Below are 12109 nucleotides of genomic sequence, written 5' to 3' on the forward strand. Positions count from 1 at the left end.
GGTGACTGTATCAATGATACTCATTCTGCTGGTTGCTCCCAGCCATCTAGTGTGCTGGTCCCAAGTGTCAGTGACCTTCTGCTCTCAGCACATCTGGACAATGCACGCTGCACTGGTATCATGTGTCACTGACACTTCAATCTCTCTTAGTCTCGACGCAGCATGTTCCATCTGGCAAACAGCTACCTCTCAACTGGCACCTCGCATCAGTGGCAATCACTTTGCTGGTTTTGTATGATAGTGATGCAGTGTTTTCTGGCCCTGCCTCAACTCTGAGCAATTTCATCTGGAAATCTGAAATACTTTTTATATATATATAAAAAATAAACATATATATGGCTTTTTGAGTATTGATCCAAGTATCTATATTATGTTGATATGTGCGTGTGTACCATTGTTTAAGATCATTTACATTATACAATATTTCCATTCTTGAAAAAATTAAAATGGGACAACAAAGTTGGCTGTTGAATGGATTGAGAATCCTGTGACAAGCTGTTACTTGTTGACCGGAAATGGAACCTCATTACTTACTACTAGTAAGTGTTTCATTGCATTGATCCCTCTGTACTCTGGCTTACATAAGAATCTGTGTTTTGAGGATTTGGAGACTTTAGTAACTGTCAAAGAATAACAATGGTTAATATGATGCTGTTACCAATCTGGAATCACCTGTGAAAGTGATGTGGACAGGGCAACAATTGGAATTTAGTGTAATTGGGGAAAATGTGAAATGTATTAGTACAGAACAATGGGAATCTACAAATATTAGAAATAATTTCTTTGACTAGTAAGAGAAATTGGAAGTGCATGATATACATTAGTTGCCAAACATTGAGTATGTTTATTCAGTCAAGCTCAGTACGTCAATGTATCTGCCGGAAGAAAATTCCAAATGGTAACTCCACAACACAGCCACAATTGGAGACTGTCCAACCTTTCCCACCTGAGCTTCACAATGACATGAGAGTATTGACATATGATTAACTGGTATCATTCTTGCCTGTTGTATATTTATTTTCACAGAAGAATGATGAGACAAATCATGATTCACACTTTCAAAAGAATAAATGCAATTGTCATATTTTCTTTTTGATTTTTAATTTTGCATGCTCAGACAAATGACAAAGGTTCTACAATGTCCAGTGCGTAAGGGAGGCCTACACTGTCAGGTGTGGATTTAAAAGATCCCATTGCATCACCTGAAAGAAACCAGGGGAGTTTTTTGTTGGTGTTCTGGCCACTATTTCCCCAGTCAACATTACTAAAACACAATTTGGGATCGTGCTGTGTACAATTTGGGTTTCCCTCATTTATCGACAGGACTTGTGAAGCGCTTCAGAATGTCCTGTGGTCTTGAAGGGCACAATATAAATGCAAATTTTTCTTAAGTTGTTCAGCATTTATCACAACACGTGCCTGCTCTACGATGGGCCACCTTCATTTCCAGGCTCTTGCTGAGACTGAAATGGTTACAAGGGAGTTTGGTTTGGAAAGGAGCATCAACCCCCATCATAAATGTCAGGTCTCATCACTTACCATAAACTAAAAGCCATTAATACATCAAGATTGTGTTTGTATCTGCGCAAGCTTAGTGACAGTCAGACTCAGGAGGAAACAATACATCAGCTGGCAGCTTTTGATTCCCTGTCAGGCCCTGAATAGAAAGCATTGATGGCATTGGAAGGGATCTACATAAATCAAACAGCAGGAGAGCAGCTTCCCATCAACTTCCTGCTTGATTTACTGGAGTTGTATAAATTAATTTCTTAAAAGCAACTGCATGCACAGGTTATGGCACTATCAATATAATTGTTTTATTGGGTACAGTAATAATAAATCTGTAACATGCCCTTCCCCCACTTCCACTAGCTCAGCATCAGGCTCTGCATGACAGAGCAAAGCATCCTCTGATTGGAAGAGCAGGTCAGAGTCATACAGCATGGAAACAGACTCTTTGGTCCAACCAGTCCATGCTGACCATGTTGCCAAACTAAACTAGTCCCACTTGCCTGTGTGTAGTCCATGTGTGTACCTGCATCCACGACTTCCTCTGGCAGTTCATTCCACACACCCAGTATAAAAGTTACCCTTCATATTCTTTTTAAAACTTCCTTCTCTCACCTTAAAAATAAGACCCCTAGTTTTGAACACTTCACCCTGGGGAAAAGAGCCTTGCTAGTCACCTTATCTATGCTTCCTTTTAAAATTTTCCTATTACACTTACCTGGGTTTTGTACAAAGGCACTTGAGGCCATGAAGGATCACATGGTTGACAATGGACCATGAGGAACCCCTGCGCTAGTCACATTCTGGCCTAGGGACCTTGAAGGAACTCTTAGTGAACAACAGGTCATGTATTGGATAATCCTTTTGTAGATGGTGCACACCGCTGCCACTGTGTTGGTGGGAGTGAATGTGGGCATTGGTGGATGTGGTGTAATGTTAATCAAGCAGTTGCTGGTTGGTATGAAGCTTTGTGCATGGTGTTAGGGCTCCACCCATCCAGGCAAGTGGGGAATATTCCATCACGCTCCTGACTTGTGCCTTAAAGATAGGGTAAAAACTTCAGAGAAACAGATGAGATACCACAAAATTCACTGTTTCTGACCTGCTCGTGTCAAGATTTGTTCTGAATCATTCCACTTAGCATAGAACCAGTGACAAAACACAGGAGGGTGCTCCAGTGTAAGGATTCGACTTAGTCACTGATGTGCTGCTCCTGACATTACCAGAAAACACCTGGCAGAATTAAATGCTGTTTGATAATTGTCCTGCAAAACATTCTTGGACATTTTACTATTCTAAAAGATGTCCCAGACCCAAATTGATAACATCTCCTGACCAAAATTAAGCCCTCAGTTCAAAAGACAATTTTCCAATCATTGCCACCTCTTCCTAAATGTACAGTGCTGGGACCAGACACTGCACTGTTATTGCTGCTTTTGGATAAGGCAAGCTGAAGTGGATTGAGAATAGGACATGTGTTTTTGGCCCAGGACCACAGGGACTAGCATATTTTACTAATGGAGGCACAAAGCAGCCTTTCTTTTCCTGTAGCCACTAAATATAAGTTATTGCTGCAATCATAAGATATAAATCCACTTGTGACAATGACAGCCTCATAATTAAACGCGACAGTGAGTTACTGAGTTTAGCTTCAGACCTGGAATACCAATCTTGTCTCTGCATTCTGATACTTAAAAAGGAAATCACAAAAGAACCGGAGCATAGCTTCCCTGTGTTGATCCAAGGGACTGATGGCAGGATAAAGGGAGAGATATACACACACAAGATGATAAGCTTGGAAAAAGTCACAATCACACAGAGTAGCCACCAACAGACAGAAAGGAACAGGCTGGGTTGTATCCCATTCCTGGGTCCCCAGCTTTCACTCGTCACCTGTGTGGGCTGATATGATCTCCACTGCAGTGTACAACTGACCTCAACCTAGGAAAAAGAGGCAATCAATCAGTCTGCAGTTCCACAGTGAGCAGTTTAGCCTATTGTGTACACAGGTAAGGACAGGGTAAGAGTCAACTGGGATATTTCTCCATGGAGAAGTGTAGTCCAAGGCTCTGTGATGGGTCAGACAATATAGAGGGCAGCGCTGAAAATGTGTTGCTGGAAAAGCGCAGGTCAGGCAGCATCCAAGGAGCAGGAGAATCGACGTTTCAGGCATGAGCCCTTCTTCAGGAATCCGATTCCTGAAGAAGGGCTTATGCCCAAAACGTCAATTCCCCTGCTCCTTGGATGATGCCTGACCTGCTGCGCTTTTCCAGCAACACATTTTCAGCTCTGATCGCCAGCATCGGCAGTCCTCACTTTCTCCCAATATGGATGGCAGCCACTATACAAAATAGCTCCAGAAGTAGGTAGGGCAGATTCATTATCAGCCATTTCACTCATCCAGAACAAGCCCCTGGGAATCTAGGGAGTTTCCTGTGCAGTGTCTAATTCTTGATGGGTTAATGTACCATGCTTGAAAAACCAAAAGGAGGGTGATGAGGAGGCTATTTTCCCGGTTTTAAGATGCATCGCTGGAGATACATTTTCAGTGGGAGTTGAGTAAGAGGAAACCAGAGTTAAACCCTCACTATTTCATAGCTCACCCCACCCCCTTTCTGGACCTAAATTTGCCTCAGTGCAGTCTTGGGAATAACTGACAGAATGGGATCACAGCCAAAATCATTAATGCAGGATTTGATCTGTACCCTCTAAAATCTTCATTCTTTTTCCACTAAATTTATATTTAAAGCTCTGTGCTCACACTCTGAAGCTAAATTAACCAATGCCAAATAAAGGTAGTTTACAGGCTCAGCCCTTACCATCAGCTTTCAGATGATTTAACAAAAAAAAAAACAAGAAAGGTTCTGGAGGGGGGTACTGGGCCCAAAACGTTAACTCTGTTGTCTCTCCACAGATGCTGCCAGACCAGCTGAGTTTTCCCAGCAATCGGTGATTTTGATTTCAGCTTTCAGTGAATGTTAGATTCCCCATTTAGTTTGCAATTAAAGTTTTGCTTCATAGCCTGACAGTCTGAAGCGTGCATCAGATGTTTATCTCGACAGAAACTGGTTTCCACATTATCTGAAAACATCAAATTATTTTTGTGGCTGCAGGATTCCTTTCCTATACAAGCACCATTCATTCTGAAACCAAATTACATTGTATCCCTTTCAGCATTCCTTTGTTTTAAAATGGTACAAGGGTGGCTCTTTACCTGAAATTCTTCATGCATGTGTCTTTTTTCCTCCCCCGGTCCTTGGATTGTGTGTATCACTAGCTAGGACAGCATTCATCGCCCATCTCCCAAAATGTTCTCCAGAGGTGGTGGTGAGCTGCCTTCTTGAATCATTGCAGTGCACTTAACTTATGACATTATGGGTTTATGCCCTGAGGATTTGGGCTCAATGACGAGTGAAAGCACTTGTCTCGTCCCAAGGCAGGATGGCTTGTGACTTGGTAAGGGTCTTGCAGCTTGTGGTGTTCACACACCACAGGACAAGGGCAGCAGTTGTGTGTTGACATCACTGGTTTGGAAGGAGCCTTGACAAGTCGCTACAGTGTATCGTGTAGATGGTACATACCGCTACCACAGGCATTCTATCATGACAGTAATCACAGCTATGACTCCATTCAAGTGTCCTTATCAGTAAATATCACTGGATCAGTGATCAAAAGCAGGAGCAATGGGCCACTTTCTCTCCCCACCACTCCGATTTAACAGTCCTGGGCAGTTCTCTGACAACAAGCCCAAAAATGTGTGATGCATTGCTCAACAATATCTCACAAACAAGGTGGAACTTCCAATTGAAAAAGGAACCTTAAAAATTAGACCAAAAAAAAGGGTCACACAAGAGAACTCCTGTAATGTGCCAAAAAACTTTTATTAATATTTTATAAAAGGAATTTGTGTCGCATAAAAAACTTTTATTTAACGAAACATAACAGGAAATATAAAAGAAACAACTGCAAAGGAAAATGGAGAGTGAATTTGAACACCACCAACACAAGAGGATGAGGGCAGAGGTGGGACAAGGGAACAAAGAAGTGGGTCTATAATATTAGATATGGCTGTCAGCCCAGAACCCTGTGCATTCACAGTGTCTGCCTGTACCTTTACACAAAGCTTTCCTCAGTGGAGGGGCCCAACAAGTTGGTACCCCTTTGAACCTCATCATAGGCGCAACTAACTAAACACCATCTCGGCGATGTAAATGACACAATTGAGATGCGAATGTCATCAAAGAGACACGGTCCTTGCCTTTACCTACAGGAGCCATAGTTTTCACTGGGCAACCCCACCCCAAAAAAAAAAGGACATATTTCCTCTTGTTGGAATCAGAACAAAAATTATAAAAACTAAACATTAACTTATTCTTGGGTTGAGCAAATATCTTCTGCCAAAGCGAGGGATACCTGTCCCCAAACATTCTAAGGACAGTACAGCATGGGGTTAGATTCAGAGAAACGTTCTCTCTACATTGTCCCCAAACACCCCCAGGGCAGGTCCAGCACAGAACTGAATATCGGGTAAAGCTCCTCTATGCTACCACATTAATGCACTTCTACACCAACAACAGAATCAAGTCCCTTACTGCATGTGTGACATTTTATTCATCTCCCACACCAGCAATTTTATAGCCTACAAGAGTGACTATCAATTTGTACCATGCAGTTTACTTGTGCCCAAAAGGGAACCAGGCTAAAGGTGCCCAAACTAATTTCACTTATGGTCCTTCACAAAGACCAGGTCTGGGATTCAGCTCTAAACGCAAAAAAATTAAAGAAAACAACATTTTTCCCCAGCTTAGTGAACCAAGCACTTTTTAAATGGCCCCATGTCAAAAAAATTGTGTAAGTAGGGATGGAATGTCCAGCGCAGAAGAGAGCATGTGCACATGTGTCAGTTTGAGAGCGATGTGTTGCATTCCAATTACACCTATAGCTCATGAGGGAGGACAAAAAAAGTTTGTTCCCTTCTTCAATCCTGTCCTGCTGTGTTCCATCAAGTTTGAGAATACAGAAGCCACAATAGAACTTCTGGAAAAAGGGATCCTCTTTTCAAATAAATGAGAAAATGCTTCCAGTTCCAACGAGCAAGACAACTCTTCATTTAAAAGGAAAAAAAGTCAGCCTCTGTGACGGCAGAAGTCAAATCAGTCTTTGAAAATTTCAGTAGATTTTGAATTTTTTTTTTAAACAAACAAACACTTAAATTTTGCATAGCTTGCCAACGGTGATTGATTTAGGCCTGTGCCTTAAAACCAGATAGCAATTGTTTGGGGGCTGCCAAAGGATATCATTCAAAATATAAATGATTTAGTGACTTGAGACTGGACTGTGCTGTGAGAGCCTGGTGTGGTCATTTGATGCTTGTAGTTCTTATCGGAGGGGAAACAAAGAAAACAAACACTGAACAGCTTTTCTTTCATTATAATTATTTGATATTGAAATAATCCCTGAAGTTATCAGGTATAATAACTAAAATCCTTTAAACATTTGATTAATCTGGAGAAGTACAGCACAAAGGAAGTAGTTAGATTACGGAATGTGCCGAGCCCCCTCATGCCCAGTGACTTCTACATGGCTTCCCTGATTCCCAGAATTCACAGCGAGCTGGCATCAGTAAAAACAAATCCTTGCCGGTTTCCAAATCGCCTTTACATTAAAAAAAATCAACGTTCATTTTTCACTTTGGTGCCTTTCTTTCTCAAAGGCAGTGACTCATGCTGGGTTAGAGTTCCACAGAACCTGTTCCTGTGCCTAACATTCATACTGGAAGCCTGGACTACAAGCATCAGTGGGCTAATTGACCAGGTGGGGTTTGGGGAGGAGAGGGAAGGGGAGGGGAGTTTGAACCCAAACATAACTTGGATGGCCTCCCCTTCCCCCATGATTGATCAGCCTGCCAATACTCGTTGGTCTCTTTCCAGCAGGGGTCATGACACCAATTAGGAGTGGGAACAAAGGCTGAATTTCCAACCCCCCTCCCTCAACCCAGGGTCACTGAGGCCAATTGGTACCCTACTTGAGATTGCATGTGAGGTCTTTGTGGACCACATGGTTCAGTTAGACACTGAACTATGCACTCATCCTCTGGGCCACAGTATCAAACTCAATTAACTGACAGGAAATTCAATTTGTAAAGTCCAGCCAGCTTTCAGAATGTTGATTTCTTTTTGTTTTGAACACTGAGGGAATCAGGTAAAGGCTATTCAGCCACTTTTAGGGGGTTAGTCTGCAGGTATGGACTTGTATGAAAACAGACCTCCTAAACAACAAAATTCACAAATCTGAATGAAACTCCCAATGACTCCTTCCCGTCACTCGTTACCTCACTAGTTCTACACAGGGTCTGGGCAGCTGCACCATCCTTTCAATACGGAGAGAACTTCTGTCGCTCAGACTTCTTAACCCCATTGGATGAGGAGATTTTGGCCGTATAAGCTGATAGGCTCCCAGAAGGCCCCGAAGTGGCCGCAGACAGTGCCAGGAAAGGTACGCTTTTCATGCCAAGGAGGCTGGAGATGGGAATGGCATAGGGGGCATTCAGCAGAGAGGATGGGAGGGTGGAGCTCATCGATGCCAGTGGGGAAGAGGCAGGGTTGGTAGGTTGAGAGAAGGTCATGTTGAGGTCAACTGGGGTCGTGATGGAAGCATTCTGGGAGGTGGTTTTAGCCATCTCTAAACTGTAAAGAAAGAGAGGTGGAGAGAGGTCAGGGTTATATTAGGTGAGAGGAATAGAAAAAGATTTGAGTTAAGGAAGGGTGGTGAAGGATGACAGTAAAACAAATGTACGGATACATTATGCCTCAGGTTCAATACTTGCGTATTGAATTAAACATACACACACACGCACAAACACCACTAAATACATGCAAGGGAACCATCACAGCTTGACAACCTTTGACCAGCTAAAACCCATGTTACCAAGAACACGCAGAATGAAGCCAGACTCGAGGTTCACAATACCTTCAATGTGTACAACTTGATCAAAGTTCCACTGAGGTGACTGTTTGCTGGAGACACTGGCTCCAAAGAGCAAATCCCAGTGCTTTCCCCAAAGCACAGAAGGTGCAGGCTTGTTTAGGGAGATGCCGAGATTAGATTAGATTCCCTACAGTGTGGAAACAGGCCCTTCGGCCCAACCAGTCCATACCGACCCTCCAAAGAGCAACCCACCCAGCCCCATTCCCTCCCACTTTTGAACAGGTCATCTCCTAGACCACCTATACACTGGTGAAACCTACTAAATTTGGAGGCTAAGTCAAAACCAGAATCCTCCTCCCTTTCTACCAATTGAATCTTCTTTAACCCTCCTCTTTTCTAATTGACCTACATTAAACTCTATTTTCTATAACACTAACTTTTGAAGCTGTCATCTCCCTCCAATTTTACAATATTCAGGCTTTGTTGAAAACAAAATTTCTTAATTGGTCTTAGAACCAACTGTATGTCATCTTGCTGGCATCTTGTGGTGTGGGCCTTTACCTAGGCTTCTTGATAATACACACCGACCGTCATCAAACTGAGCACTGGTTAGGTAGAGGAGTGTGCAGACAGCCAGCACATTAGATGATCAGCCAATACAGGGTGCACAATGCCAAAGGCTGAAAGGAAGGAGGTTTGCACTAATTGTGACTAACACTGAGCTTGAGGCTTTGATCTGTCTCAGGTGTCCCATGCCAAATTCCCCCGACTCCTATATTGGCCCAACATGGCCTAGGGAGAGGAGATACAAACAGGAGGATAACAAATGAGTGGGAGGAACAGTGACTGGTGCAACCTAGAAATGGTACCAACATGCTTTACTGATGAAATGTGGTGATTCAATGATTTGGTGCACTCCATTTGTAAAGAGTTCAAAGAGACTGCAACGTCCAGTATCTGAAAACTCGCAAAAAGTCTTCACCAAGACTTGGTGAGTAGCCTCATTGACCAACATAGTGTCTGATCTGAGCTGAATTAATTGATCTTAGGCGCATGGCAGTGGGTAATCTCCTCCAGCACTAATTCAGGGTGGATGCAGAAATTCAGCCAGGGTTCCCAGTCCTATTACCCTCCTGTCTCTTAAACCTCACCACCTGCTGGATCCAGTCAGTGGAAACACTCAGTCAAATCAGGCAGGGCTGAACCTCATTATACCCATGGTCAACTAGCCCTTTGGCACTTGCTGCCTAGCTTGCACAGGTTAGGCCATTTACGTGGTTTACCAGAGGTTGAACAGTACCCGTGGAACCATACCCCAAGCAAGATAAAAGGAGAGCAAAAGTGAAGAAACCAATCAAGGTGCTGTCACAATTCATCCTGAACATCAGTGCAAGGAGTGACAGGATACTAGTGTCTGATACAATAATCAGGGCTGGGAAGAGCAAGAGTAGAAGCCAGTGTTTCCAATTAAGAAAGAGAAAGGAACAGTGAAGAGTGATCCAACTTCACCTCTCTCCTGTCTCCTGATAATTGAGGGGAGAATGGCATTGACTGTTCTCTGGGTGGTGATGAAAAAGCATGGATCAGATGTCAAAATTAATTACCTACTCCAAACATGACAAGCTGTGGATTTAGATAAGCGAGTCCACTTAGTTCTACACTGTTTCCATCACTATTCAAATAGCTCACTGCAACCCACTACTAAAACTGTGCTGGCAGACAACTACAATGCGCGGTATTGTTCTGGGGTAGACCTCCAGGTTTGCTTACCATGCGTTTATGAGGTACTGGGCCAAGTTGACATTCAGGGGTCCCCCTGTGATTGTAACAAGTCGCTCGGTTGAACCGTCAACCTGATTGTCAATCTTGATTTGAGCACCTGACATCTGCCGGATTTCATTAATTTTACTGCCCTGCCTTCCGATGATGCAGCCTATTAACTGTTGAGGAAAAACAGGCATGGATTAGTCAAGAAAATGCAACAGCCTATCCTGACAATTATTTAATTCTTACATTTTTCATTTAGAAAATAAACTAAACAGTTCTTGTGCTCTACCAGACACTGAAAAAAGCAATACGCATCTCAGTCAACCTACATCATTGGTGACATTAAGTTACTCAACAGGTAATGAGGAACAGCAAGTTAGATACAGAGTAAAGCTCCTGCTAAACAGCCACCAAATACTCCCAGCAGTGCAGGATATAGTCAAGCTCCCTCTCTTCTTTTAAAGTGAAATATTTCAAATCTTTAAAATATTTCAAACTCAATCACAAGAGTGCCCATAATATAACCTGACATTTGCCCCATTCCTGATAAGTGTCTGATTAAGACTGAGCTTTTTGAAGAAGTAACAAAGAGGATTGATGAGGGCTGAGTGGTAGACATGATTTACGTGGACTTCAGTAAGGCATTCAACAAGGTTCCCCATGGGAGACTGGCTAGCAAGGAATACAGGGAGAACTAGCCACTTGGATACAGAACTGGCTCGAAGGTAGAAGACAGAGGGTGGTGATGGGAGGGTTGTTTTTCAGACTGGAGGCCTGTGACCAGTGGAGTTCCACAAGGGTCGGTGCTGACTCCACGGCTTTTCATCATTAATACAAATGATTTGGATGTGAACATAGGAGGTATATAGTTAGCAAGTTTTCAGATGACACCAAAACGGGAGGTGCAGTGGACAGCGAAGGTCAGATTACAACGGGATCTTGATTAGATGGACAATGGGCCGAGGAGTGGCAAATGAAGTTTAATTTAGATAAATGTGAGATGGAAAAGCAAATCACAGTAGGACTTATACACTTGGTGGTAAGATCCAGGGGAGTGTTGCTGAAAACCAAGACTTTAGAGTGCAGAGTCAGTTTTTTGAAAGTAGAATCACAGGTAAATAGGATAGTGAAGGCAGCGTTTGGTATGCTTTCCTTTACTGGTCAGAGCATAGAGTATAGGAGTTGGGAGGTCATGTTGTGGCTGTACAGGACATTGGTTAGGCCACTGTTGAAAACTAAATGCAATTCTGGTCTCCCTCCTATTGGAAGGATGTTGTGAAACTGGAAAGGGTTCAGAAAAGATTTACAAAGATATTACCAGGGTTGGAGGATTTGAGCTATAGGGAGAGGCTGAATAGGCTGGGGCTGTTTTCCCTGGAGCGTCGGAGGCTGAGGCTTATAAAATCATAAGGGGCATGGTAGAAGAAATAGACAAGGTTGTTTCCCTGGGGTGGGGTCCAAAACTAGAGCGGAAAAATATAAAAAGAACCCAAGGGACAACTTTTTCACGCAAAGGGTGGTGTATGTATGGAATGAGCTGCCAGAGTAAGTGGTAGAGGCTGGTACGATCAGTGTTTAAAAGCCACCTGGATGGGTACATGAATAGGAAGGGTTGAGAGGGATACAGGCCAAGTGCTGGCAAATGGGACTAGTTTAGTTTAGGATATCTGGCTGGCATGGATGAGTTGGACCAAAGGGTCTATTTCCGTGCTGTACATCTCAATTACCCTAAACAGAATTATTCTGGTCTAAAATTTGGAGCTAAGAAAGTTAGGGAATTGAAACAAAATCTAGTCTTTATGGTATTTTGCCTAGATCTTTCACCTCAAGAATTATAACTGTGCATTTCTGGCACTTTGTCTGCTTTACCAAGATAAATTTGTTTTTCGTCTTAATCATGTTACAG

General features: G+C 42.9%; 1 protein-coding gene across 6 annotated transcripts in view; it reads right to left on the reverse strand.

Moving 5' to 3' along the window:
* Positions 1–1994: 1994 nt before the first annotated feature.
* The window catches only part of pcbp4 (poly(rC) binding protein 4), a 52048-nt gene continuing 41933 nt past the window's right edge, over positions 1995–12109 (reverse strand). For 5 of the 6 annotated variants that reach the window (XM_043708494.1, XM_043708496.1, XM_043708492.1 and 2 more), the window contains exons 12-13: positions 10207–10376; positions 5372–8195 (exon numbers count right to left, since the gene is read on the reverse strand). In XM_043708494.1, coding sequence (XP_043564429.1) covers positions 7883–8195; positions 10207–10376 — 483 coding nt within the window. In that variant the 3' untranslated portion in view covers positions 5372–7882. Of the gene's footprint in view, positions 3451–5371; positions 8196–10206; positions 10377–12109 lie in introns of those variants that run through there. The other variant, XM_043708497.1, reaches the window with a different exon arrangement.

Source organism: Chiloscyllium plagiosum, chromosome 18, assembly GCF_004010195.1.
Source record: "Chiloscyllium plagiosum isolate BGI_BamShark_2017 chromosome 18, ASM401019v2, whole genome shotgun sequence".
Lineage (NCBI taxonomy): Eukaryota > Metazoa > Chordata > Chondrichthyes > Orectolobiformes > Hemiscylliidae > Chiloscyllium > Chiloscyllium plagiosum.